Source organism: Muntiacus reevesi, chromosome 4 (assembly GCF_963930625.1).
Source record: "Muntiacus reevesi chromosome 4, mMunRee1.1, whole genome shotgun sequence".
NCBI lineage: Eukaryota > Metazoa > Chordata > Mammalia > Artiodactyla > Cervidae > Muntiacus > Muntiacus reevesi.
The window spans coordinates 147,010,531-147,038,314 of record NC_089252.1 but is presented as its reverse complement, the minus strand read 5'-3'; the positions used below and the strand labels follow the sequence as shown (position 1 = coordinate 147,038,314).

Sequence of the window (27,784 nt, the reverse complement as noted above, 5' to 3'; positions counted from 1 at the left end):
TGTTTAGGTGGCACAGCAAAGGCTTGAGGGCGGAGGGGGCGAGCAGGATGGCTGTCTGTAAGTGCTTAAGGACTGTCTTGATTGCATGTAGCTCCAGAGGGCCAAACTAGGACAAAGAAATAACAGAGAGCCAGTTTTTTTTCCCAATAAGAAAGAACTATTCTTTTACCTGTGCTCGCACTTAGTCGTGTCCAACTCTTTGTGACCCCATGAACTGTAGCCCACCAGGCTCCTCTGTCCATGAGATTCTCCAGGCAAGAATACTGGAGCGGGTTGCCATTTCCTCCTCCAGGAGATCTTTCTGACCCAGGGATTGAATCCAAGTCTCCTGTGCCACTTTCATTGCAGGCAGATTCTTTACCTGCTGAACCATCATGATTCTATTTTTTTTTTCCTTTTTTTTCTATTAAATCTCTTCAAAAATAGAATTGGCATCTTGTGAAGTAGTGAGTTTCCTGACATTAGGAATATTCAAAGAGAAAGTAAATGACTGCCTACTGGGCATTTGATAGAGGGAAACAAGCAGTGGACCAGTAGATCTCTGAAACCTTCTAAAGTCATATACTCATTTAGCAAAACGCTATGGAGTGTGTATATGTGTCTAGCACTATGCCAAGAGCAAGGTTTCATTTTGTTTGTTTTTTTGGCTGCACTGGGTCTTCATTGCTTTGTGTGGGCTTTCTCTAGTTGTGGAGAGCAGGTGCTACTCTTCATTGCAATGCATGGGCTTCTCATTGTCGGGGCTTCTCTTGTGGTGGAGCATGGGCTATAGGGCACTTGGGCTTCAGTAGAAGTGGTGCACAGGCTTAGTTGCTTAGTTGCATGTGGAACCTTCCCAGACCAGGATCAAACCCATGTCCCCTGCATCAGCAGGCAGATTCTTATCCACTGCGCCAACAGAGAAGTCCATAAGCAAAGTTCAAAGTGGAGAATAAGGTGGGGTCCTTGTCCTCAGGAAGCTTGTGGTCTAACAGGAGAATCAAGCATCAGGCACAGTTGGATCTATAACTTCAAGCTTTGCGCAGTGGCAGTATGGTAGTCAATGAGGTTTATCCGAGGCGCGATTATTGCTAATTGGATCTATAACTTCAAATTATAATATAAGTTGTAAAGGGAAGTAATAAGTTACTACTATGAAAGTATAACAGAATAATCTAATCCAGAGATGGGATCCCGGATGGCCTCTCTGAAAAACCCACAGTGAGGCTGAGATCTAAAGGATGAGTGGGGATCAGCCTGAGAAAACGTGAGGAGGGTGTATCTGTGTGCAGGGGGTTGGGTGGTTCAGGGCAGAGGACAAAGCAAGTGAGAAGACCCTGGGGGCAGGAAAGAACAGCAAGATGAAAACATCGTGGGTGAGGGGAGAATGGCTAGAGATGACAATGCTAAGGGAGGAAGGGGCTGGCGCTCAGGGACCACAGTAGGAGAGTCCACTTTACTCAGCCCCTGACCTTCCTACTTAGCTCGTTGCCCCTCTGCAGTCCTGGATCCTCAGCCTCAGTCTAGCAGATGTCTAAGGCCTCACCATTCCCTGTGCTCCTCCCACTGCCCTGGGACCTCCTGCAGAGCAAGTCTCTAAGTGCTGTATCAGTGTCTTGGGAGGTGGGCTGGTAGAATTCTCACCTCTCGTGTGGGAGGCCCAGGCTCAATCCTTAGCTCTTGCAACTGCCTTCCTTTCCAGAGATAGCCTTGCTCAGTGGTGAAGAGCCCAGACGGCCTGGGTCCCGATGGTGGCTTTGTCCCTTGCTATTTGATTTTGCCAAGGCACTTAACTGCTCTGTGCCTCATTTTCCCCAGGTGTAAAGTGACACTGAAGATCATGCCTATTCCCTAGAAGTGTTATGAATGAAAATTGATTAAGTGTTTAGGACAGTGCCTGGCATGCAGTAAGTCCTAGACGAGTGTTTGTTAAAATAAATCACAGAAAAAATAAATAAATAAATAAATAAAATCACAGACAATAAATCATTGCAACACCTGCTTGTCTGTCTCATCCTCTGCTCTTCCAATTCCACCCCTAACCCTACAGCAGGGAGCGGGGGTGGCCGGTCTATTGTTCTCTCTCCTCACCCACTTTTCTAGCCAAGGCTGCTTCTGGACTCAACTCTGAAGTTAAAAAGTAGGCAGAGCTGAGCTCACTCCAGCCAAGCCCTCTGCAACCCCAGCGTAAAAGGTATTCCCAATGGTAGGATGCAATCAAACCGAGGTGCACTTGTGATTGCTCCCTCCCCATTCATCCTCTGGCTGTTTTCAGAGGCTGAGGGTATTCTAATATATACCGAGTGTATCACTGAGCCTCGCGTCCTGGGCCCTGGGCTGATACCCAAGCCTGGGTATACAACTCCTCCTGCACACTCCCACCCCGCGCTCTGCTCGCTCCTGGTGTTGAACTTACCCTTCTACAGCAGAACCACCAGCTTTCTTGCCAGTGTCCTTGAGGCGGGCAGCTGTCTCCCTGTTCGCTATCACATCCCAGGGGCTGCATATGGCACTTACCCTCTAGCCTCATTTCTCATGCGTCCTCCACCTGGAACTTCTGAGCCAGCTGCACGGGCCTCCTGTTGGCTTCTCGGGTCTGCTGTTCCCTCTTCTCAGAGGTTTTCCCTCCGCTTTTCTCCCTACCCAGAGTGTTCTCCCTCAAGCCTTTGCCTGACCAGCTCCTGCTCCGTCTTTAGGTCTGAGCTTTCCATAAGGGCCCTGGTCTAGGTCCTGGTGGGTCTCCTGAATTTCCCCACCGTATTTTAAGCATTTCTTTACTGTCCTGTGTCAGTGAAAAATAATCAATAAATGATCTATAATAGGAATAGAAAAAAAGTTTTCTTTGCGCCAACCCGAGGATTATAGCCAGGAAGACAGCCTCTCAGGTAACTCTGAGGAGCTGTTCAGGAAAAGCACGGTTTTCAGCACAGAACAAAGAACATCGAAAAAGTCAGAGATACCTTCCTTCAAGGTTTCAAAAGAAAAACCAGACCGACACTGTACATGGTGAGTCAGTATGGCCTTGGCACCTGGGAAGGGAGTCTTATCGTTGAAGGAGTACTCAGCAGTGGCTTCCCAGGAAGGGAGGTATTTAATCTTTATTTTTAACATGGACATTCTTTACTTCTGGTCAACGTGCCCTTTTCCTTAATAATTAAAGCAGATGTACAATGTATGTTTGATAGGCCACAAACACACTGTTCTAATTAGCATCAAATTCAAGTTAACTCACGCATAAACCATAATGATTTCCCCATACCTCAACACGTAAAAGTGTCTTTAATCATCTGTGTCTCCCACTAGCCTCTCAAGCTCAGACAGGGTGGGGATTTTGTGTGTCTCATTCAAATTGTACCCTCAAAGCCCAGCACAGGGCTCACAGTAAACCAGGAGTTTAAGTCCTGAAGCCCATGGGTGAACTCCCAGGAGTTCATGAGATTCCCCAAACCACACAATAGCACTTCTAGATTTGCAGTGCATTCTTTCCGGGCGAGAGTCTGTATTTTTTATCATAATCTCAAAGGATATGTAACTTCCCCTCCTCTGCACCCCCCGGAAAGGTTAAGGACCGCTGTGTAGGCATTCTGTAAACACTTGATTTGATTGGATGCATCCATCCGTGAATATAATAGTTGATACTCGATAAACAGTTATTGAGTGGATGACTAAGCCTCCTCCTCAGGGTTAGGGTGCTTCAACGGATCAAGATAAACGTCAGAGGAAACCTTTGCCAGCAGGTTAAAATGTCCTTGCTTCGGCCCCTGACTCGGGGCCCTAAGCACCCCCTCTCCCCAGCCGAGCGCACAGTCTAAAGACTAAAGCATCAGCAGCTCACAGCCCCTGCCAGAACCCTTCTTCTGTCCTGAAATCCACCTACTGCGCCTTTGCAGCCTGTCAGCTGAAAATAATCGTGGTGAGAACAGGGGTGGCGGGAGCAGAGAGGAAGGAGGCCGGCAGAAGCTTTGACGGAGGGAGACTCTGCCCCCTGCTGGCCGCCCGGCTCCCCTTCAGCGACCCGGCCGCGGTTCAAAGAATGAGGTCAGAGCGGGCAGAGGAGAGCGAGGCAGAGGGGCCAGGGGAGGAGGCGGCCCCCCAACTGGGCAGCCTCTCCCGTCAAGATTACGCTTTGTTTTCAAACAAGTCACAGGCGGTAGCTTCTGTTTTGAAGCCCCCACCGCTTCCGTTCCCCTGGGCTCCTACCGTCTACTCCCAAATTAGGAGTTTGAGGAGGGCAGGGGTGTGGTGGGGGTGGAAGTCCTTCTGGAGCTCCAAGGGAGGTCCAGCCACTCAGACTCGGCTTTCTCATCGATCTCTTTTCCCGGAGCCTGGCTACTGCCGACTCCTTTGGATCCTGAGCCAATTCTCTGCATCGCCTACCCTTGGCGTGTGTGGTACCAGCCTCCGCACATCACCATGGAAACAGGAGCCTCTGCATCCATCCCAGAACTGATTTGTGAAGCTATGAGAAGAATCTGAATTTCAGGGTGGGGTGCATAGGAAGGGCAAAGAGGAGACATTCACAGAAATTACGGGGAGAGGGCCAGAGACGTCAGGGTTGGGGAGAGATTGCTTTATAAGTGTTACCGGAGTAACCTGCACCCTGTGAAGAGGAGCAGCTTCCTGGACAGACCATAAAGGCCGTCCTCTCATGGACTTACTGGTCAGCTCAGACAGACCAGCCCCTCCCCACGCATTGTCCTTTTAACTGTATAACCTTGAGTGAGTTGTTTAATCCCTCCAAGCATCACTTTTCTCATCTGTAAAATAAAAATAATAACAGCACTTACTTCACAGGGTTATTGTAAGAACCCAATGAGGTAATGCATACACAGCACTTAATATAGGGCTTAGCACACAGTGAGTGCTCAAAAATGTATTGTTGCCCATGCTTATATTTCTATATTTATTATTTATATCTCCTTAGTTAAATTGCCAGCCCATCAATAATACCTGAAGTAAGCGAAAAGTGAAAATGTTAGTCACTCAGTCATGTCTGACTCTATGTGACCAGATGGACTATGGCCCACCAGGGTCCTCTGTCCATAGAATTCTCCAGGCAAGAATACTGAAGTGGGTAGCCATTCCTTTCTACAGGGGATCTTCCCCACCCAGGGAATTGAACCCGGGTCTCCTGCATTGCAGGCAGATTCTTTACATCTGAACCACCAGAGAAGCCCTCAATAATACTGGAATACCTCACAATTTTCAAAGTGATTTCACACACATTTCTCTCGTTTCTTTTCTTTTAAATCACTCAATCATGTTCAACTCTTTGCAACCCCACGGACTATACAGTCCATGGAATTCTCCAGGCCAGAATACTGGAGTGGGTAGCCTTTCCTTTCTCCAGGGCACCTCCCCAACCCAAATCCAAGTCTCCCACATTGCAGGCAGATTCTTTACCAGCTGAGCTACAAAGGAAGCCCAAGAATACTGGAGTGGGTTTCTCTTATTTGTCCCACCCCAATAATGAAAAATAGAAAGGAGATTACTCTCCCAACTTGATAGGCAAAGATGCAGATTCAGAATTTAAGCTTGGGACTTTCCTAGTTGTCTAGACTTCCCTAGAAGTCCAGACTTCCATGGCAATCCATTGGTTAAGACTCCATGATTCCAATGCAGGGAGTGTGAGTTTGATCCCTGATTGAGGAACTAAGATCCTACATGCCTCATGATGCAACCAAAGCGGGTGGGGGAGAATTGAAACTTGTTCAAAGGCTGAGCTCTAACCTAGTGCTAAAACTCAGGTTTCTATAGAACCTGGGTTCATTCATGTCTTCTCTGCATCCCAGCCCAGTGCCACAAATGGCCAGTGCCTCATCATTTGCTGACATTGATCTTGGAGCAGGAGTCTCGGGGAAAAACTAGTCCTGAAGTGTGGGCCTTGGGTTTGACCATGAAGGAAGCATAAAACTCTTAATTGAATCTATAATGAAAAACATTGCCACGAAAGGGGAGTGACTGCTAATGGTTTGGAGTTTCTCTCTGGAGTGGTGAAAGTGTTCTAAAATTGATTGTGGTAATGATTTGCACAACTCTGTGAATGTACTAAACACCACTGAATTGTACATTTTAAGTGGATGAATGTATGGTATGAATTATGTCTCAATAAAGCTCTTGTTTTAAAAACTCCCACAAATCAAATACTAGGCTCAGATGTGGCACTAGTAAATTCTGTCAAACATTTAAGGAAGTGATAAAGCCAACTGGACACAAATCCTTCCAAATAATAGAAAGAAAAACTTTTCTTCCCAATTCATTTTTTTACTTTAAGTTTTATTTTCAATTGGAGGATAATTCATTACTTTGCTGACAAAGGTCCATCTAGTCAAAGCTATGGTTTTTCTAGTAGTCATGTATGGATGTGAGAGTTGGACTATAAAGAAGGCTGAGTGCATCAGTCCTTCCAATGAATATTCAGGACTGATTTCCTTTAGGATGGATTGGTTTGATCTCCTTGCAGTCCAAGGGACTCTCAAGAGTCTTCTCCAACAGCACAGTTCAGAAGCATCAATTCTTCTGCGCTCGGTCTTCTTTATAGTGACGAGCACTCACTATTTTTAAATTCTATTTATTTTATTTATTTTTGTTTATTTTTGGCTGTGCTGGGTCTTCATTGATGTGCATGGACTTCCTCTAGTTGTGGTGAGCAGGGGCTACTCTTTGTTATGGTGTTCAGGCTTCTCATTGCAGTGTCTTCTCTTGTTGTGGAACACAGGTCCTAGAGCATGCAGGCTTCGGTAGTTGTGGCATGTGGGCTCTGGAGGATGGGCTCAGTAGTTGTGGCATAGGGGCTTAGTTGCTCGTGACATGTGGAATCTTCCTGGACCAGAGATTGAACCCATGTCCTCTGCATTGGCAGGCAGATTCTTAACCACTGGACCACCAGGGAAGTCCCCACTATTGAAGTGATCTTGCTCTGTCTCTTCTCTATGTGAGTGAAGCACTGTTCCACCCAGTGCTTGACTACATTGTTTTCCTTGGCAACTCTGATACCAAGATGCAGTGGGCAGAAGTGCTTAGACTTCTATTCCTGGTGGTCAGCACTGTGATGATCTTAGCACCTCCTCCATGTAGTTGGAGTCCTCCCCTGACACTGGTCATCAGTGCATAATGTTCTGGTTGACACCTTTCAAAACCAGAAGATATTGCACTTATCCATTACATTGTTGACATTATGCAGATTGGACTTAGTGAGCAAGAAGTAGTAACTATTGCAGACATTGGTTTTGTTTTATCTGCCGCACCATGCAACTTATGAGATCTTAGTTCCCCAACCAGGGGATCAAACCTGTGCCCTCAGCAATAAAAGTGCAGAATCCTAAGCATTGGAACACCAGTGAATTCCCCAGACATTGTATTGTTTTTTTTCAACTTTTTTTTTTTTTTTGGCTGCACTAGGTCTGCGTTGCAGTAGAGGCTGTTATGATCAGGCTTCTCTAGTTTCTGGGCACTGGCTTCGTTGCCCAGAGGTGATCAGAATTTCAGTTCCCCAACCAGGGACTGAACGCGTGCCCTGAATTGGAAGACGGATTCTCAACCACTGAACCACCAGGGAAGACCCCAGACATTGGTTTTTATTGGTGAAACATTTGTGTGTCAGAGAATGGGAAATAAATCTAGCTAAAGTTCAGAGCCTGCCAGTGAAATTTCAAAGGTACAGTGGTGTGGGGCACATGGAGATATCCCTCCTGAAGTGAAGGATAACTTGTGGCATCTGGCCCCTCTCACAACCAACAGAGAGGTACAACACCTTAACGGGCCTCTTCAGATTTTTGAAGCAGCATATTCCTCATTTGGGTGTGTTATATTGCCCTGATCACCAAGCGACTTGAAAAGCTGTAAGCTTTGAGTGGGGCCAGGATAAGAGAAGGCTTTGCAACAGGTCAAGCAGCTGTACAAACTCTGCTGCTCTGCCGGGTGGGCCACACGATCCAGTAGATCCAATGGTGCTGAAACGGGAGTGGCAGACTGGGATGCTGTTTGGAGTATTTGGCAGCCCCAAGAGGTGAATTGCCACATAGGCCCTTAGAATATTGGAGCAAAGTCCTGCCATCCTCCACAGATAACTACTCCTCTTTTTTATTAAAAAAAAAAAAAAAGTTTGTTTACAGCTGTGCTGGGTCTTCTTGCTGCATGGGCTTTTCTCCAGTTGTGGTGAGAGGGGGCTACTCTTTGTTGCATTGTACAGGCTTCTCATCACAGTGGCTTCTCATGTGGTGGATCACAAGCTCTAGGGTGCATGGGCTTCGGTAATTGAAGCATGTGGACTCAGTAATTGAAGTTCCTGGGCTCTAGAGCACAAGCTCAATAGTTGTGGTGCACGAGCTGTTGCTCCTCAGCATGCAGGATCTTCCCAGACCCTGTCTCCTGCATTGGCAGGTGGATTCTTTACCACCGAGCCACCAGAGAAGCCCCTACTCCTCTTCTGAGAAACAGCTCTTGGCTGCTACTGGGTCTTAGTAGTGACTGAATGCTTAACCATGGGCCTCCAAATCGCTATGTGACCTGAGCTGCCCATCATGAACTGACCCACCAAGCCATAAAGTTGGATGTGCAAAGCTGCACTCCATCATCAAATTCAGTTCAGTTCAGTTCAGTCACTCAGTCGTGTCCCACTCTTCACGACCCCATGAACCACAGCACGCCAGGCCTCCCTGTCCATCACCAACTCCTGGAGTTTACCCAAACTCATGTCCATTGAGTCAGTGATGCCATCCAGCCATCTCATTCTCTGTCATCCCCTTCTCTTCCTGCCCTCAATCTTTCCCAGCATCAGGGTCTTTTCAAATGAGTCACCTCTTTGCATCAGGTGTCCAAAGTATTGGAGTTTCAGCTTCCACATCAGTCCTTCCAATGGACACTCAGGACTGATCTCCTTTAGGATGGACTGGTTGGATCTCCTTGCAGTCCAAGGGACTCTCAAGAGTCTTCTCCAACACCACAGTTCAAAAGAATTAATTCTTCGGTGCTCAGCTTTCTTTATAGTCCGACTCTCACATCCATACATGACTACTGGAAAAAACTAAAGCCTTGACTAGACGGACCTTTGTTGGCAAAGTAACGTCTCTGCTTTTTAATATGCTGTCTAGGTTGGTCATAACCTTCCTTCCAAATTAAGTGGTATAAAACAGATCAGGCCTGAATAGACCCTGACGGTACAAGTAAGTTACATGAAGAAATGGTCCAAATTCTTACAGCCTCCACAAATTTGTCTCTTCTAGCCTCTACCCATAGCCTTAGAAGGAGTTCCCTATGGTCAGTTGATGGAAGAAGAGAAGACTCAGGTCCAGTTCACAGATAATTCTGTGCAATACGCAGGTACCACCCACAAGTGCTCAGCTGCAATACTGTAGCCCCTTTGGGGGACATCCTGAAGGGCATTGTAAAGGGGAATGCTCCCTGTGGGCAGAACGTTGCACAGTGCAGCTGGCTGTTCACTTTGTTTGAAAGGAGAAATGATCAGACATGTGACTGTATATCAACTCCTAGGCTGTGGCCAATGGCTTGGCTGAATCGTCAGGGACTTGGATGGAACATGATTGGAAAATTTGTAACACGGAAACTTGGGGAAGATCTATAGGATAGAACTCTCCAGATGGGCAAAAAATATGAAGGTATTTGTGTTCCAAGGAAAAGTTCACAAAGAGTGACCTCAGTAGAGGAAGATTTTAATACTCAAGTGGATAGGATGACCTATTATGTGAATACCAGTCAGTCTTTTTTCCCAGCCACCCATGTCAATGCCCAACAGGCCCATGAACAAAGCAGCCACTGTAGCCAGGACAGAGGTTATGCATGGACTCAGCTACATGGCCCTTCACTTACCAAGGCCAACCTGGCTAAGGCAATCACAGAGTGCCCAAACTGGCAACAGCAGAGACGAACACTGGGCCCCCTGCATGGTACCATTCCCGCGTGAACTATTGATTACATTTGACCACTTCCATCATGGAAGGGGCAGTGTTTTATTCTTAATAGAATAAATATTTACTCTGGACATACATTTGCCTTCTCTGCATGCAAGTCTTCTGCCCAAATTACCATTCTGTGGGTTTACAGAATGCCTAATCCACCATGATGGTATTCCACACAGCATTGTTTTTAATCATGGAAGCTACTTATCAGCAAATGAAGTGTGTCAATGGGCCCATGCTCGTGGAATTCACTGGTTTTACCATGTTGTCTGTTATCCTGAAGCTACTGGTTTGATAAAATGGTGGAAAGGCTTTGAAGACTTGGTTTCAGTACCAGCAACAGTGGCAATCCAGGCAGGACTGCTAACAGCCCAGACCCTTCAGGAATGAGTTTGGGTCAACCCACCAGGTAAAGAGCCATGACTAGCTGAGGTGCTTGCTGAAGGCAAAAAGAATACAAAATGAGTAGTGGGAGAAGGTAGTTATAAATTCCCAGTACAACAACATGACCAGTTATAGAAATGTAATTTCTGTAATTGCAGAACTATAATTATTATATTTCCTCATTTTGTTATGAATATGTTTGTGTGTGTATAAAAATAAAATCATTTTCCCCTTTCTTATGCCCTATCATGTAACATAAGATGTATTGGCTTTATATTATAATATTTAAGTATTATGACCTTGTCATTGTCTTTATTTGGAGATTAGGTATGGTTTAAGAACATGGGTATTAACAAGAGGTGGACCTGTGATTGTAAAATTTATGTGCCAACTTGACTGAGCCAGAGTGTCCAGACACTTGGTCAAACATTATTCTGAGTAAGTCTGTGAAGGTATTTCTTCATGAGATTAACATTTGAATCAGTAGACTGAGTAAAGCAGGTTGTTCTCCCTTATGTGGATGAGTCTTATCCAATTAGTTGAAGGCCTGAGTAGAAAAAAAGGGCTGAGTAAGAGGAAACTCTTCTGCCTGATGGCTTGGTTGGGACATTGGTCTTTCTGGCCTCTAGACTCAGATTGAAACATCAAATGGATGAAGATATATATTCTATATCTTAAATATTTATATTTTAAATATTATCTATTACATACTTAAAATATTGGCTCTGTTTCTCTGAAAAACTCCAATTCAGGCATTATATCTCCTATTTAAAACAACTTTATTGAGGCACATTTTGCATATCATAATTCACCCTTTTCAAGGATATAACCCAATGATGCTTTTATCCCAGATTCATCAAATTCTCCAGCATAAATCAGTTTTAGAACATTTTGATCAACCCAATATGATCTCTCATGTGCATTTTATGTTAACCTCCCTTACCCCCTGCCCCTAGTAATTTGTAGTCTACTTTCCATCTTAATAGCTTTTCCTTTTCTGGATAATTTACATAAATGGAAATTTATGTGGCCTCTTTTATCTGGCTTCTTTGAGCATGTTTCTCTGGTTTATTCACATTGTAGCATGCATGCATAGTCTGTTCCTTTTTTATTGTTGAATAGTATTTCACTGTATGGAGAGAGCATATTTTGTCCATCATTCACTTGTTTTTGGAATTTAGGTTGTTTTCAATTGGGCTATTATGACTAATGCCGCTAAGAACGTTCCTGTGAGAATCTTTATGTGGATACATTCTCACTTCTCTTAGATTGATATCTAAACGTGAAATTACTGAATCACAAGGTGAATTTATGTTTAATATTTTAAGAAACTTCCAAACTGCTAAAATTGCTCTACCATTTTACCTTTGCCACGAACAGTTTGTGAAGATTCCTGTTTCCCCATATCTCTCAAGAGTTAGTTATTACTTGTATTTTAAGATATGGCCACTACGTGAAAAATAATCCCCCCAAAAAGATTTTTAGAATATTCATTGAGGAAGAAACGACCCTCTCTCAGAAATTGACTGAGGTCCTCCAGCCAGCAGAGGGCGCTCCAAGACAGGGCGCCTTCTCTTAGCTGTTACTGCGCCATCTTAGCGAGATCTCCGTTGCTAGGAGACGGAGACGCGTCCTTTCGTTTGGGAACCCTGCCGCACCGTTCTCCCAGGTTTTCTCTAGCCTGAGGTCTGAGATCTGAGGTCCCACTGCCTTGCAGGGGCAGTTCCAGAAGACCCTGTTCTGGGGACGTTTCCCTCCTGCCCTTTTAATGCTGGCCGTGGCAGGCGGAGGATCCTCGCCCAGATTCAGCTATGTCTAAGAAGGGGAAAAAAGCCAAGGTGCCGCTGTCGGATGAGGAGCAGCTGCTTCTGTTTCAGCAGAAGTTGCTGGCAGAGGAGGAGATGGCCAAGAAGAAGGAGAGGCTCCTGAACCAGTTCTTGAAGGTGATGGGTTTTTGCATTACTTTCTGCCCAACCCCACCCACCCCGTACCCTGGTCCTGTCACCTTGACCCCTGTCTTTGTGGCAGCCTCATTTTCATGGTAGCCTCCCCTTCCCCTGGAAATCTTAAGACCCAGATAGACTTAGATTTCAGGCAATCTTGTATGGGGGAAGGAGCAGTTCTCTGTGGAGCACGGAGGCAGGGAGATGGTATAGAGCTTGACAATCACTACTGAGCCCCAGAACTGGGAATAGTAGGTGCTATCATCTGTCTGAGCTATCTGAAAGTCTGATATTCTCCCTCGAGATGAGCCATTACAAACAATGTCCTGCTCTGATGCCTCCATCCAGAAGGAAACTCACCATAGCCCTTCCTAAAATGCCACTGGGCAGATCCTGTCTTACTTAAGACCCTCCCAAAACAAGAATAAAAACTCCTGAATGTTAGCCATCAGGTCCCTCAGAAAAGACAAAGGGTAAGATGACAGTTGACAAACCAAGTTTGATCTTGTTTGTTGTACTGTATCAGGGCTTTTAGCCCTGACCTCTGGGCTTGTTGTTCAGTCTCTAAGTCATATCTGACTCTTTGCAACCCCATGGACTGTAGCACTCCAGGCTCCTCTGTCCTCTATTATCTCCCAGAGTTTGCTCAAATTCATTTGTCCATTGAATCAGTGATGCTATCTAACCATCTCATCCTTTGACCTCTGGTTTGTGTGTGGGGGGGGGTATGTTTATTTCTTCCCACAGGACAAGCTGGCCAAGGAGGAGCACAACAGTGCTCTGAACCTTAATAAGATTAATACACAGTGGAGAACGGTCCTTCGGGAAGTCAAGACCAGAGAGCTTCATAAGGACATTGAGATCCTCAGCCAAACATTTGAACGAGTGGTGGACTGCAAGGACAGTGTCATCAAGGCAAGCTCTCTTCCCAAAGAAACACTTGATTATGACTGCCTTTGATCTCTTAATAGAATGGGCCTAGTGAATTAATTCATGTTAAAGTGCTCCCAAGACACATGCTGTGATGCAGCTAGGCTATCGTTAATTTCACTGAAGTGAAAAATAGAATACTGAGCTGTCATCTCTCCCCGTCTGTTAGAGGAGCCATTCTCCTTGATCATCTACTGCCTCAAACCAGTACTATACAGTATTAGAGTTGAAAGGCACAGTAGACATCACCCAATGACTTGAACTTAGTCCTAAACATTTATTTCAATGTGAGAAGGCTTAGTTCCAGAGAGAAGAAGAAGTTTTCCCAAGGTCACACAGCTAGTCAGTGAGAGAACTGTGGCTACAGCATGGATTTCTTGATTCCCACTCCAGTGCTTTATACAGCCAAATTCCATGTGGCCTCTTGGATTCAACTTCAGTGGCCATGGATGAGGTTGTGAAGATCTCCATCGGTAAGAACGGTTCTGAATCTCTAACCAATTCAATCAGCTAACTTTATGCCCTTGGGAGGTTCTTGAGTTGAGTACATACCATCTTTTTCCCTAAGGGATTTTTTTCTCTTGAGTTTCAAGTCCCTATATTTAGGATCCCTCAATAGCTGTTCCTGTTTTTTGCAGTGTTCTCACAACTGAACTCATGAGTTCCTCCTCTCTCCAGTCCCCTTTCCCATACTCCACAATCTGGTCTTCCTCATACTCTCTGTTTGGGTGGCTGGTGCCACTCACCATCACCCAACCCGGGAATCTGGGACTCATTCTAGCTTTGGCCTCCATCCCTGATTTCTGGTACTAAGTCTTATGTAAATCTTCTGCTTAAATAAGTCACACCCTGCTATTCCCCCACACACACCCCACTATCCTGCTGTAGTTGAGACCCAGGTATTATCTCTACTGCAATAGCTTCTTATCTTCCAGTGCTTTGTTGTCTACACAATGACCAGGATTATCTTTCTTAAACAAAAATCTGTTCCTGTTACTCCACTGTGTAAATCTCCTTAGTGGCTCCCCTCCTCCACAGAAGGAACAGCAAAGCCTTTCATGATCTGGCCTCTATCTGTACCTTTCACATAGCCAGCCTTCTTTCCTGTACCTTTGCACATGCTGTTCCCTCTATCTGGAATTCTCTTTTCCTTATCTCCTCATTTTTCCTGACAAATTCTTACTCCTCCTCCAATAGTGACACAAATGACATCTCTACTATGAAGCCTTCCCCAGTTCACTCTGTCTTTTATATCCCCTTGTCACTGGGGAATCATCAACCTCATAGCATTTTCCATGTTGTGCTATAACATTTTTTCAAATTTTATAAAATGGGAATTTAATCTGTACCTGTTTTTTTCCTCAGAATTTATTTGTAATTTTCAATTTATATAACTTTCCCTACTGAAAGGCTTCAGACTCCTTTGGAGACAGTGAAAATGTCTTTTCATCTCTGAATCCTCAGCATCCGGCACAGTGCTGGTACAGAGAAGATTTAGTACACCTTAGCTGAGTGAGTGAACAGTCTTCCATTACAGTACCTATTTCATAAGATCTTTTCCATACTAAAGTTGCTCAGTCGTGTCTAACTCTTTGCAACCCCACATAATTCTTTGCAACTCCCTGGCGCGGCTGTAACCCGCCAGGCTCCTCTGTCCATAGAATTCTCTAGGCAAGAATAGTGGAATGGGTTGCCATTCTCTACTCCAGGGGATCTTCCCGACCCAGGGATCGAACCTGGGTCTCCTACATCACCGGCAGATTGTTTATTGTCTGAGCTACCAGGGAAGCCCCATACTAAACATATAAGTAAAAGCTAGCAATGTGGTAGTTTACAGTGAGTGGATCATCTGGACATTTGGTAAAGGCTTTTTTGCTTTATTCATTTTAATTTTAATTTGTTTTGCTTTTTTGAATAAGTAGTTCACTCATATTATTCAAAATTCAAGAGATAAAAAAGTTATGTACAGAAAAGTTCCCTCCCGCTGGTGCCTTTCAACCACCCAGTGCCCCTCCTGATAATTTTAGTTGCATGAATAAAGCCTTTTTTTTTTTACACAAATGGCAGTATTATGTAGCGTTCTGCCTCTTGCCTTTTTCATTTAATGATATATCCTGGGGGCTATTCCACATTAGCCCATGCTTCTCATTTTGTTTTACAACTTCGTAGTATTCTGTACTGTAGTTTAACATGTTACTTGGTCCTCAGTATTTCCTGTGTCTTGGTAATTCCAACTAGAAGCTTGCAGGTGCTGTGTTCTTTTATAGCAGCTGTTGATTAATTAATTAACTAATTAATTAACTAATTAATTGTTAATTAATTGGGGGTTGCAAAATGCTGATTTTCTTTTTTTTAATGCTGATTTTCTAATAGTATCATTCTTTTTTCATTTATTAGTTCAAATACTTCTATAAAGAGATACTTACTATCATTTACCATTCAGTTAACCCAGAGGTATAATTTGTATAAAAAATGCCTGACTCTTTCTCTTCCCTTTTATAAACCAGTTTTTAAAAAAATTCATTGTCTGGCATCCTCTAATGGTAACTGATTTTTTTTTAAAGTATCCTGATAAACTCATAATCAAATATATTTGATATTTTTTAATCCATTGCCATTCTTATCCTTATTGATGTTCACACTGTCGCTTTTTTCTTTTTGCCAGTGGATGTCTTCTCATTATCTATGGCTACATCACAAACCACCTTAAATTAGCGACTTACAACAGCAACTTATTTCTCGCTCTCAGGGTTCTGTAGGTTGACTTAGCTTAGCAGGGAGGTTCTTGCCTGGCACCTCTCACATGGTTTTCAGTGAGATGTCACTTGGGACGGCAGTCACCTGGGGGCTTGACTGAGCTGCATGTGTAAGATGACTGGCAGTGGATTCTGACTGTCCACTGGGAGCTCAGCGGGGCTGTTGACTGGAATGAATGCTTTCACAGGGCATCTCCACTGGCACTGGCTTCTCACATTCCAAAGTGGGACAACTCGAGCTCCCAGAGGCAAAGAATTGGCATTAGGAACTGGGGAAAATAGGAACTAGCTAGTTGAATACATTTTTATTTTCTCACAGGGCTGCCATTCAGCCAAAGTGGTAACTCTGTGTTTCCCACCCAGTCTTTAGCAAAGGACCTGTCGGAAGCTGAGGAGCAGTATGCCCACGCCCTGCGCAGCCACTTGCATAGCATCGACCAGCTCTTGGCCCTGCAGAGATGCCGGCTCAACCTCCTAGAGGAGAATTACAACATGGAGCTGGAGGCCCTAACCAAGGAGTTTGAGACTGAAAGGTGTGGGGGCCTAAGAGGAGCTATGGTCTCGGGGGCGGGGGGTGGTGGTGGTGGTGGAGTTGAGCCCAGGGGTGTATCCAGAGCCTATGTCAAGATGCTACCTGTAAGCAGCCACCCACTTTCAGTGATCAAAATCCTATCCATCTACCTACCTGGAGGACAGTGATAGTGTGGGGAAATTAATGAGATGGCACCACTCAGGCCCTCTCGCCCTACCCTCTCATGCCCTCTGCCCCATGTTCTGTAAACAATGATTATGTAATTGCTGAGGTCGCTTGTAGCAGTGCGCATGCGCGTCAGGAGGTACTCGCTGGGTTCCAGACGCCTTTGTGCGGTATGCCTACATGAGCATCACCTGGAAAAGCCCAGAGGGTTGTGTGCAGTTATGTTGTGTTGTGTTATATCTACTGCTACGGCTGCCGTGCCAGCCAGGAGAGGATAAACCTGGCTACAATGCCTACAGTGTCTGGCGTCTTCTTCCAACCTCTGAGCTCTCGGCTTACCTATCCTGGGTTCAGCGAACAGTGCGGACAGTGTGAACAGAAGAAAATTGGCATCCGGAACAGGATCAGCAATACAGATGGGAAAGAGACTTTTCACTGCAACCTTTTGTACTTTTTAAATTTTTTTTATCATATGAATATATTACCTATTCAAAAATCAAACTAATATTATTCATTTTTTTCTGGCCCTGCAAAGGACAGAACCTGCCCTCCTCCTATTCTTCAGTACCTAAGAGTTTGTACCATTCATATAGTTTTATTACATACTGCTTTGCATTGTCATTATTGGTCTATATGCTTTATGCCTCAGAGCAGGAACAGTATCTTATCTCCTACAGGAAAACAATTATTGATCAACATGAAAAAGAGATTCACTACCTACAAGATGTTTTCATGGCCATGGAGCAGAACTACATAGATTCTGAATATGAAAGCAAGCTAGAGTTCCAGAGCATGTGGGACGATCTGAAAAATAAGGTACGGAGGGAGAGCAGATGGGCAGGAGGTGGGAAGAAGAGAGAAAAAAGTTCTGAAGGTAGTAGAGCTAGAAGAGATCCCTTTAACCAACACAATCCATAAAACGCCTGTTGCCACTGTAGGTATACCCCTGCGACTTTTTATAATTTCGTGAAAATTGGTGAGGAGGAAAGACCATCCTGAAATACCAAGAAAATGCATTTTAGAGCTAACACACACCAAGGAGATCCTCTCGCTTCACCCCTGTGATCTGTAGAAGAAGAAATTAAGGTCCAAAGAGCACCTTAATGACCTGCCAAAGTCAGGCTGCTGATCTGTGATCAAGCCAGGGGGGAGTCCAGTTCTCCTGCCACTTGGCCACAAGAGCTTCCGCCACCTTGGAGGCTGCCAACTTAGCCAGTCTGCAGACCTGGGTTGGGAGGGTAGAGTGCTTTGTTTTCATTTTGTCCTATAATGTTTCATACAAATTTTGATAAGCTTTCTGCATTTAAAAGTTGGGAGATTTCACAAAAAAAAAAAAATCCAAAATTGCAACTTCCCCTAAGCAATTTAAAGATCTGGTAACACTGGGCCACATTTTCAAATGGGGACATTCCCATGGAGCTGAGCAGCTGTGCCCTCACCCCCACCACCATGGGGCATTTCCTCTGGGGTTCACCACCAGCCGCACGTAGCCCACAGCACTTATTTATATCATCTGCCTGGTCTTTGTAGGCATTTTCACTGGCAACCTCTACACCATGCTGTGCTACAAACAGTTCAAGAGGGGGAGGTTTTGGTGCCAGTGAAAGGGCACTAATAGGTTAAGTTCAAGCACTGGCTATTTTGGGATCACTTCCCAGAATTTAGAAGAGAAGCACTTTCTAAGACTGCAACTGGAGAATATAGTAGAAGATCTGTGGAGAAGGTTCCAGGACGCACTCAAGAATTACACTGATGCCACAGAGGATCGAAAGATTGCCTTCGAGACTCTCAAGGTGAAGGACGAGAAAAGCTCCAAAGAGATTGAAGTACAGATGAAAAAGATACAGAAACTACAGGTTAGTACAGCTAACCTGAGCGACTCACTGCTTTAACTGCTCCATTATCCTCTGTTGTTCTTCCCGTTTCCCCTGGGCTTCATCACTGTTTGGGGAGAGATGGTATGCTCTGATTTCAGTCCCCAGACAGTCCTTCTATCTGCTCACTGAAGACCCTCACATAGTCAAGTGTTTCCTCTAATCTGCCCTGTTCCTCTAGGATGCCATCATTATTTTAAAAGGCAAGATCCTGGTGCACAGCCGCGAGAGTGAAGAACAGAATCAGGACATTCGTGTGGACAAGGAGTTGGTCCTGGTACAGCTGCGGAAACTTAAGGCCCAGAGGACTCAAGCCCGGGGAGTAGCGCAGGAGAACTTAGTCAAACTCACCCTGGAAAGCAGTGCTACCCTCAAGGCCCTGAGGGAGATTGTCGACAAGGTAACAAAGGGAAGAGGGTAGCCAGAACAGAGCCAGGGAACCTGGCTCCCCGCAGAGTGAAAGGGGCTGGCAAAACAGAGGGCTTCCCCCAGCTTCCTACCTGAGTGCACACTTGGAACACCTATTTTATTTCATGTTCCCTTGCCTCTCACATATTATTTTATTTATTTAATATTTATTTCTTTTATTTCTGGGCTGCGTCAGGTCTTAGTTGTGGCATGCGAGTTTCTCTCTACTTGTGGCGTACAGGCTCAGTAGTTGCAGCACACGCGCTCTCTAGTTGAGGCACTCGGGCTTAGTTGTTCTACGGTATGTGGGATCTTAGTTCCCCAACCAGGGATGGAACCCATGTCTCCTGCATTGGAAGGCAGATCCTTAACCACTGAACCACCAGGAAGTCCCTCACCTCTCACCTCTTCAATTTAATGAGTTAACAGTGAAAGGGTTTTAGAAGAATATAAAATTTTTGGAACAGTGCTTGTAAGCTGTTTGTGTTGGATGTATTACTTTTGTATCCCATTTGGCTAAGTAGCTTCCCTGGATTGAAGCAGGGGAACCAACTCCACTATTTCCCCTTCCCAATCCCTTTCCTAATAGGTTTCCGATTGCTTCCAACAGGGTGAAAAGATTCTTAAACTTGCTGAAATATGTAGGAAATTTGAAACAGAAGAAGAAAAGGTGCTGCCTTTTTATTCATCAGCGTTGACTCCCGCAGAGCAGGAAGAGTTAGAGACAATGGACCCAGAGGAGTTTAAGGAAGAGCTTGGAAAGGTAAGGTTCCACGGGCTCAAGGCCAGCACCAGAGGCTGGGGTGACAGAGCCTTGGGCTACACTTGCTAACAGATCCTATCACACACCTTCTCCCTGTAACTCACTCCCAGGTGATAATGGACTACAAAGGGATGGAGAATTTCTGGAAAAGGTACAACAAAGTGAAACTGGAGCAACTGAGCCTTCGGCACAGACGTGTTCAGTTGTTGGAAATCAATGAGAAGCTGCGGGAGATGCTTAGGCAGTACTTGGATGGCATCTCCGTGAATGATAAAGTGCTGAGCCAGCTCAACCCACTCTTCATCGTCAATCACCGCAGCAACTTACCCCAGCTCCTGCCTGCGCCCACAGCCCAGCCAGGTGACAGAAAACCTCCAGTCACTCACAGCATCATTGAAGCAGCCCATGTGGTCTCCCACACCCTGTGATACCAGGGGAAAACCTCTTTTCAATTCCCAGAGAATGTTTTGAGGAACCCAAGGACTTTGCTATTAAAAATCACCATGGAGTTTATGAGCTCTCTGTATCTTTTCCATGTTGGATAGAACAGTCTACTTGGAGGATACTAGGAATACAGCAGCCCTAGGGAGTAGAGAGGGCTTCCCAGGTGGTACTAGTGGTAAGAAAAAAAACCCACCTGCCAATACAAGAGATGAAAGAGTGTGGGTTTCAATCCCTAGGTTGGGAAGATCACCTGGAGGAGGGTACAGCAACCCACTCCAGTATTCTTGCCTGGAGAATCCCCATGGATAGAGGAGCCTGGGGGCCTACAGTCCATGGGGTCACAAAGAGTCGGACACGACTGAAGCGACTTGGCATACACACAGCACAGGGAGTAGAGGGCAGCCAGGCGACCACCCCGACGCTTACTTCTCAGTGAGGTATTGCTCCTCGGTGTCAGGACATCCTGGGAGCCAAAACCCATGCTTTCAGGACCCAGAGATCCTATGGTCCTTGGTGTAAGTTAGGACAGGAAGAGGAGGCCAGGAGAACTGATCCAAAGCCTCCGACCACCTCCTGCCAAGCAGAACCCAACTAAAAATGCCTTTTTCCTTAGCCCTTTATCTCATTCCCACTTACAAAGGCTGCCACAGAATGTATCAAGTGAAGAATGCAAAGTTTTTTAAAAATTGTTTATTATTTCTTTTTGCTCTTGTTTCGTTTCTCTTCCTTGAGCTTCTTTTTGGAGATTTTAGGACTGCTGGCCTTTCTGTATAGATGATAGCCAATAAGGCCCAGGAGGGCTGGCACCATGGCCATGCCTACCAGAGGCAAAATGCCCTTCACCAGCTTCTGCCAGTAGTTGGCTCGGATCAGTGCAATCAGTTCCACGTCAAAATGCAGCTCTGCATCCGCTGGAGGCAGAGAGGAGGTGAGGGTTAGAATCCCTGTGCACTGTATCCAGGGCTCAGAATCTGAATGCAAACAGGGAGGGCAGACCACACCGCAGCAACATCTGTGAAGTTGCCAAGATTTAAATGTGGGGCTGAGTTCTCTTAATTCGAGAGGCAGAGGAGGGTTATGAGGCTCTGAAGTGATAGTCATGTTTATCCCAAATATATGAGTGTGGCTTGTCTTCACTGACAGGTCTTTGACACAACAGGAGAACCTTTGTGAAAAGTACAGGCTGTGCTCCATTTATAAGTTAGAGAATCTCTGCACTAACTGTATCTCTAAACAGCCACATGGATAGAGTCTTTGCAAGGCTGAAATTAATTGGACTTAAACTAGACTTTTTAAAATGTCACCAACCAATAAGCACACTCACTGTGATTCTTTAAAAAAAAAAAAAAAAAAAAAAAAAACAGGTGTTTCAACATGGCTAGAGAGGCAGGATGTGGTTTAAGACATTCGGAATGGAGAAATGAACAGGAGTGAGATGGGGGAGAAATGTAAACAAGCAGTACTGGAGATGAGGAGGCAAAGGAGCTTTGGGTAAAAGAATTTCGCTTTAGTCCCCTGACCCTCTCTTTGGGTCTCCCTCTAAGTTAGAACTTAGGATAAGAATTTTTATTCCAGTACAATTCATTTTAACTAATGGAACATTTCTTATAACCAAAAGCAAGAGATCTGCATCTTGGAAAATCTGTCTAGGCTCAGGCCTTAAAAAATAGGTATTAGCAGTGACCTGTGAGGGCTTGACTTTAAGGTGTTTTTTTTTTTTTTTTTTTTTTTAATGTGGATCATTTTTAAAGTCTTTATTGAATTTGTAACAATATTGCTTCTGTTTTGTTTTGGTTTTTGGCCCAGAGGCATGGAACTCACACCCCCAACATTGGAAGGGGAAGTGTTACCTAGAACCCCAGGGAGGCCCCCAGGCTTGGCTTTTAAATGTTGCTTTTATTTTGTTTTGAATTACTTGACTGTGACCATTTTCAGTATCTCCTCTCTGGTAGAGGCTGAAAGGAACTGTGGAGATGTGGTGAGAAACCATGTCAGCTGCACAAATGACAGTCTGGAGTTATAGGAAAAGCACAGGAAAGAAGGCCAGAGTTCTCAGAGAGGTGGCAGCAGATTCATGTGGCTCAAGCAAGGGTCACCTTAGAAAGTTGCCGGCTGCCAGAGGACAAGTCAGGGGGCTTTAACAGGTTATATGTCTCTAGTCCCTGCTGGTGATCGGAGGAGGAAAAGGGTGGCCCTGCAGAAGGAGGCATAAGTCAATCCTATACCATTTAGCAAACTGGGTTTAGACCTTCTCAGGCTTCAAAGTGCATAGCTCCTTGTAGCTCTTAGGGACTGTTTTTTTTGTTTGTTTTTGGCTGCGCTCTCTGGCACATGGGATCTTAGTTCCCCGACCAGGGCTCACACCTGCGCTCTCTGCGTTGGAAGCACGAGTCTTAACCTCTGGATCACCAGGGAAGTCCCAGGGACTGGGTATCTCGATAGCCAGAGAGACGCCTCGTCAGATTACCTGGGATAGATGGTGGAAATCCCCGTTTTCCATAGGCCAGGTGAGAAGGAATGATTACCCTTCGCTTCTCTCTGAGGAAAGGAATGTGAGTTACAGCCTGGGGTAGAACCCGGTGGGCCAACCACCTCAGTCCATCTGAAGTCCCACCAACAAAACCCTCTGGATATTCACACTCAAAACATGAACTTTCCCACCTGAGCACCAAACAGGTTGCTGGCCAAGGTGTCCATCCCCCAGGTGTCTCAGCTCCACCCAAAGAACCCCCAGCCAGAAAAAGCCTGAGGCTTCATCCAGAGCCCCCAGGCCCAGAGGTCAGGACCTACCCAGTACCAAGCCAGAGCCCATTCTCCTGCCTCCTCTAGAAGCAGAGACAGCCTCCACCCATGCAGAAGGGGTACACCCAAAACCACCCCTGCTCAGATACTCACCCCACACACATGTCTAGAAGGCTCTGCTCCAGACCTTGAGGAAGAAGACACAAATGAATAGGAAGCTATCTACATTCCCCAAATCTTGGGAGAGGAAGATCAAAGGCTCCCCATGAACCTCAACTGAGCTCCCCACTTGTGGAATCTCTGGCTTCCAATATGGTATGCGGCAAGAGGAGTACTAGGAGTGGGATTTGAACCTCAGGAGGTGAGTGGTAGAACCCGGGGTGGGGGTGGGGGGGCGCATTTCCAAGGTAGCTGAGAGGTTAAAAAGACTAAGAAAGGGCTTAGGTTGGGAAGAAATAGAATGGGAGGTTCAGCTCACATACCTGGTATCACCTGCTTTTGGCCAAGTTCTATAACCAGAGGGTCTCTGCTCAGAGACGTGTCAAAGATGCGTCCATCTACCAGGCTGCCCTGGGGGTGGGAGGGAGAGCATCTAGAGCGCTCACCGATACCTCTCCCTCCCAGCAGGGTGCGCACACACCTGGCCTCGGGCCGCAAGCCCCTGGCAGCTGCAGTCTAACGTTCCCTTTCGGGCAAAAAGGAACAGGAAGCCCCAAAAGGGCTGGCACTTCTCGGAGGTCCCTCCACCCTTCACTTCACTGCGGAAGAGCGGGGAAGGGGGAAAAGGTAGGGAAGAGGCGCGCCCCTCCCCCCCGCCACGTGCCGGAGGACCCCAGAGCCGCCGGAGTTACTCCCCGACCGCTTGCCACGTGTCCAAGCCAAAGCTGACGTGTTTCAGCGGGGCGCCGCCCCCGGGGCCCCGCCGCGGCCCCCCAGGCCCCTCACCGAGTAGTGTATGTGAAGCGTGTCTCCAAAGGCAGCAGGCTCAGCACACGGCTCGGGGGGCTCCACCTATGATCGCACTACACAAGTCAGGGAGGTTCCTGCCCCTCGACCCAGCTCCCCCCAGTTCGGTGCCCGCACTCCCTCCTCCCCGCTCCCAAGATCCTTTAGACCCCGACCTTCCCCGCAACCGGGCCCGACCTCCATCCACAGCGCCCGCCCGGGATTCTCTCCTCCTCACCAGGGTCTCCACTTGGAGGGTCCGGACGGGACTTTCGGTTTCGGACCCAGCCTCCGCCCGGCACACCGCCCCCCTGAGCAGCAGCAGCAGCAGCAGTCGGAGCGGGAGAAGTGAGGGGCGCAGAGTCATCACTGGGTGCGGGCAGGGCTCGGGGCACGCAGGACAAGCCGCCGGATGACAGGGGCTAGGACCGCAGTTCCTTCGGTGCCCAGGCCAGACTGGATGGGACGGGGCGGGTCGCGACGCGCCGGCTCCTCCTCCCGCAGCCCTTCCTCCACCTAGTCCCCACCTCCTGGAGGGAGGAGGCCGCGGGAGCTCTCCCGGCCCTCTGAGATCCCGAGGGCAGGGCGAGACTCCGACCTGTCGGTTAGCCGTTCTTTGGGTCCCACAGTGAGCGGCTGAGTCACATCTAGCATCCATTTACGATTACCTATTGTGTTCCAGACACTCGTCTGTAATCCTCAAAACCACCTTGAAAGGTAGACATAATTGTTTCTGTTTTACAGATTGAGGAACTGGGTGTTCGGGTTAAGTAACTTTAACTTACTTGTTAAACTAGCTAGTTTAGCTTAACTAGCTAGGTTAAACTAGCTTAACTAGCTAGGTGGTAACAGAGGCAGGATTCAACCCTAGGACTACCTGAGTCTAGTCCGGTTGCTCCATGCTCTTTCCTCTTAAGTCTCCTCACACCTATCCTGGCAGGATCTGGCTGGCCCACCCCGGCCCAGCAGTTGTCAAAGATGGCAGCCCCCTCCCACATCCAGCCATTCAGCTTGCATTCCTAGAGGTCATATACCCACAAGGAGGCAGGGAGGGTGCTGCCCCATCACCCCACCCTTAGGGATGGTAGCTGAAAAGAGCACAGGGCTGTTTACTGTAAGGAGGGGGTGGATCCCTGGTCTTTTCCTCTGAGAGTACTATTTATTTCAACAAACCTGTCAAAAGGGCAACTACATACACCCCTTTTATGTTTGTGCAAGGACTTCAGTTTTTAGAAGTTTTCTATTATCTCAGGTGACCCTACCAATCCCCTTCTACATGATTCAAGCCCTCACTGCCCATTTAGGCCTTGGCTATCTGGATTCTGCCCATCAGTGAGCTGACAGTCATCATTTTGGGGGGTCACCTCTTAGGCCTTGTCCTCTTAGCATCTGTCCGGTCCATGATGCCTGAGCTCTGACTGCCCTCCCAAGCTTTAGACACAACTGTGTACTGCACGCCTCCACCTGATATCTGATCAGTACCTCAAATCAACACATACACTACCCTACTCATTCCTCTTTCTCCTCCATCCCACCTATAACAATCTGGATTTTGCACGCAGCATCCTGTTTCCATTTGTTCTGCTATCAGCCTTCTCTTTGATTCTTCTTTCACCCACCCCAAATGCAACCAGTCTCCTCTGGATTCTTGCTCCACAGCCTCTCCAGCTCTTTCCATTCCCACAGCTACCACCCTAATTAACCCTTCCTTCTTTCTTTCTTTGGGGTTGTTTAGGCTGCGCTAGGTCTTCGTTGCTGTGCTGGGGCTTTCTCTCTGGTTGCTGTGAGCAGTGGCTACTCTCTAGTTGTGGAGAGCAGCCTTCTCATTGCGACAGTTTCTCTTATTTTGGGGCATAGGCTCTAGGCTGCTGGGCTTCGGGAGCTGCAGCTTGCAGGCCCTACAGCACAGGCTGACTAGTTGTGGTGCATGGGCTTAGTTGCCCCGAGGCATGTGGAATCTTCCTGGACCAAGGATCTAACCCATGTCCCCCGAATTGGCAGGCAGATTCTTAACCACTGGACCACCAGGGAAGCCCCTCTTTTGGCTTATCTTTTTTTTCTTTAAAGCCCCCTTCTAGGGGTGATGGAACACTCTATATCTTGATAGGGATGTGGGTTACATGGATGTATGCTTGTCAAACTGTATGTGTGCACGTATGCAAATTATACACAACACGTCTACCACAAGTACCGCAGGCGCTGCCTTAATGAGCGAAAACGTTTGGGCATTGGCCAGTCTCAGGAGATGAACACTCTTTTCCGCTTCTGGTCCTTCTTCCTCCGAGATCACTTCAACAAAAAGATGTATGAGGAATTCAAGCAGCTGGCTCTGGAGGATGCCAAAGAAGGCTACAGATATGGTTTGGAGTGCCTTTTTCGATACTACAGTTACAGCCTGGAAAAGAAGTTCCGGCTGGACATATTTAAGGACTTTCAGGAGGAAACCGTGAAGGACTATGAAGCGGGTCAGCTGTATGGGCTAGAGAAGTTCTGGGCCTTCTTGAAATATTCCAAAGCCAAAAATTTGGACATTGACCCCAAACTTCAAGAATACCTCGGCAAATTCCGACGTCTCGAAGACTTCCGAGTGGATTCCCCCATGGGAGAGGAGGGCAACCACAAGCGACACCCCGTGGCAGCAGGAGGTGGTAGCGGTGAGGGCAGGAAACGGTGCCCCTCCCAGTCTTCCAACAGACCCACCACCAGCCAACCCCCCACACCACCTGCTGGCCAGCCCATCCGGGAAGATGCTAAATGGACAAGCCAGCACTAGGATACAGACTTTGGGAAAGTGAAAAGTCCTTTAGCCCTGGGGTTCTGGGGGGAGAAGGGATGGAGGGGGTAGGTGAGCATCTGTGGGGGGTGCCCAGTCCCAGGAGAGGGGACAGAGAAGGGACAGGCCTGTAGTCATTAGGATGGGCCTTCGTGCTGAGTAGCAATGTGTATACCATTTGGGCTATCAGAGGTACCCCTGGGCAGGAGCCTCCACACTCCCCCTCCCCTCTTCTCTCTCCATGACTCTTCTTCACATCCTAGCTTCTTCTAAGGGGGGGGGAGGGAAAGGGGGGAAATTTTATATATATATATATATAAAGTTTTAAATTATTGATAGTTCAAATTTTTTAAAAAAGGAAACAAAATCAAACACAAAAAAACTATATTTAAAAAAAAAACACGCAAAACTATTATTTCCAAGTCTCCCTTCAAGTCTGATATGGTCAATAAGACATAATATTGTCCTGGACTTTCAGGGAGGCGCTTAAAAGGAGCTAATTTGTTAATTAGCAGATGAATGGATAAGGAAGCTGTGGTACATATACACCATGGAATATTACTCAGCCGTTAAAAAGAATTCATTTGAATCAGTTCTAATGAGATGGATGAAACTGGAGCCCATTATACAGAGTGAAGTAAGCCAGAAAGATAAAGAATATTACAGTATACTAACACATATATATGGAATTTAGATAGATGGTAGCGATAACCCTATATGCAAAACAGAAAAAGAGACACAGAAGTACAGAACAGACTTTTGAACTCGGGGGGAGAACGTGAGGGTGGGATGTTTTGAAAGAACAGCATGTATATTATCTATGGTGAAACAGACCACCAGCCCAGGTGGGATGCATGAGTCAAGTGCTCGGGCCTGGTGCACTGGGAGGACCATGAGGAGTCGGGTGGAGAGGGAGGTGGGAGGGGGGATCGGGATGGGGAATACGTGTAACTATATGGCTGATTCATGTCAATGTATGACAAAACCCACTGAAATGTTGTGAAGTGATTGGCCTCCAACTAATAAAATAAAATTAAAAAAAAAAAAGGAGCTAATTTAGCTAAGAAATGTGTCATAGTGCTCCACCTTCTCCCCCCAATCTCCTTCCCTTCCTTCTTCCTGTTGCCTGGAATGTAGATGAGATGAACTACACTCTAGCAGCCATATCAGATCATAAGGTGAGATTAAGAATGTAAGCTACATGCTAGGACAGTGATAACTATAGCGCC

The 27,784-nt window shown here is 46.4% G+C and overlaps 2 protein-coding genes and 2 pseudogenes across 2 annotated transcripts; 3 read left to right on the top strand and 1 right to left on the bottom strand.

Moving 5' to 3' along the window:
* The first annotated feature begins 1,013 nt into the window (after nt 1–1,013).
* LOC136167954 (U4 spliceosomal RNA) lies at nt 1,014–1,129 on the top strand (annotated as a pseudogene).
* Nucleotides 1,130–11,942: 10,813 nt separating this feature from the next.
* CCDC65 (coiled-coil domain containing 65) lies at nt 11,943–20,162 on the top strand. Its single transcript, XM_065932140.1, has 8 exons — nt 11,943–12,223; nt 12,971–13,138; nt 16,273–16,442; nt 17,284–17,422; nt 18,265–18,462; nt 18,662–18,880; nt 19,499–19,651; nt 19,762–20,162. Exons 1-8 carry the CDS (start codon nt 12,092–12,094, stop codon nt 20,077–20,079), a joined length of 1,497 nt encoding a protein of 498 aa, XP_065788212.1. The 5' UTR covers nt 11,943–12,091; the 3' UTR covers nt 20,080–20,162.
* A 608-nt stretch (nt 20,163–20,770) lies between these two features.
* On the bottom strand, nt 20,771–24,284 carry FKBP11 (FKBP prolyl isomerase 11). Its single transcript, XM_065932139.1, has 6 exons — nt 24,021–24,284; nt 23,783–23,848; nt 23,320–23,407; nt 22,991–23,024; nt 22,563–22,633; nt 20,771–21,006 (listed from the first exon to the last, which is right to left on the bottom strand). Exons 1-6 carry the CDS (start codon nt 24,147–24,149, stop codon nt 20,789–20,791), a joined length of 606 nt encoding a protein of 201 aa, XP_065788211.1. The 5' UTR covers nt 24,150–24,284; the 3' UTR covers nt 20,771–20,788.
* Nucleotides 24,285–25,910: 1,626 nt separating this feature from the next.
* LOC136167538 (la-related protein 1 pseudogene) lies at nt 25,911–26,555 on the top strand (annotated as a pseudogene).
* The last annotated feature ends 1,229 nt before the right edge of the window (nt 26,556–27,784 follow it).

Excerpts from the sequence above, each read along its gene's own strand:
- CCDC65 (XM_065932140.1), top strand. The coding sequence starts at position 12,092 with ATGTCTAAGAAGGGGAAAAAAGCCAAGGTGCCGCTGTCGGATGAGGAG. Across the intron at positions 13,139-16,272 it reads GCAAGGACAGTGTCATCAAG|TCTTTAGCAAAGGACCTGTC; the intron begins GCAAGCTCTCTT and ends TTTCCCACCCAG. Across the intron at positions 18,463-18,661 it reads AAAAGATACAGAAACTACAG|GATGCCATCATTATTTTAAA; the intron begins GTTAGTACAGCT and ends CTGTTCCTCTAG.
- FKBP11 (XM_065932139.1), bottom strand. The coding sequence starts at position 24,149 with ATGACTCTGCGCCCCTCACTTCTCCCGCTCCGACTGCTGCTGCTGCTG. Across the intron at positions 23,849-24,020 it reads CCCTCCAAGTGGAGACCCTG|GTGGAGCCCCCCGAGCCGTG; the intron begins GTGAGGAGGAGA and ends GTGCGATCATAG. Across the intron at positions 22,634-22,990 it reads CTTCTAGACATGTGTGTGGG|AGAGAAGCGAAGGGTAATCA; the intron begins GTGAGTATCTGA and ends TCCTTTCCTCAG.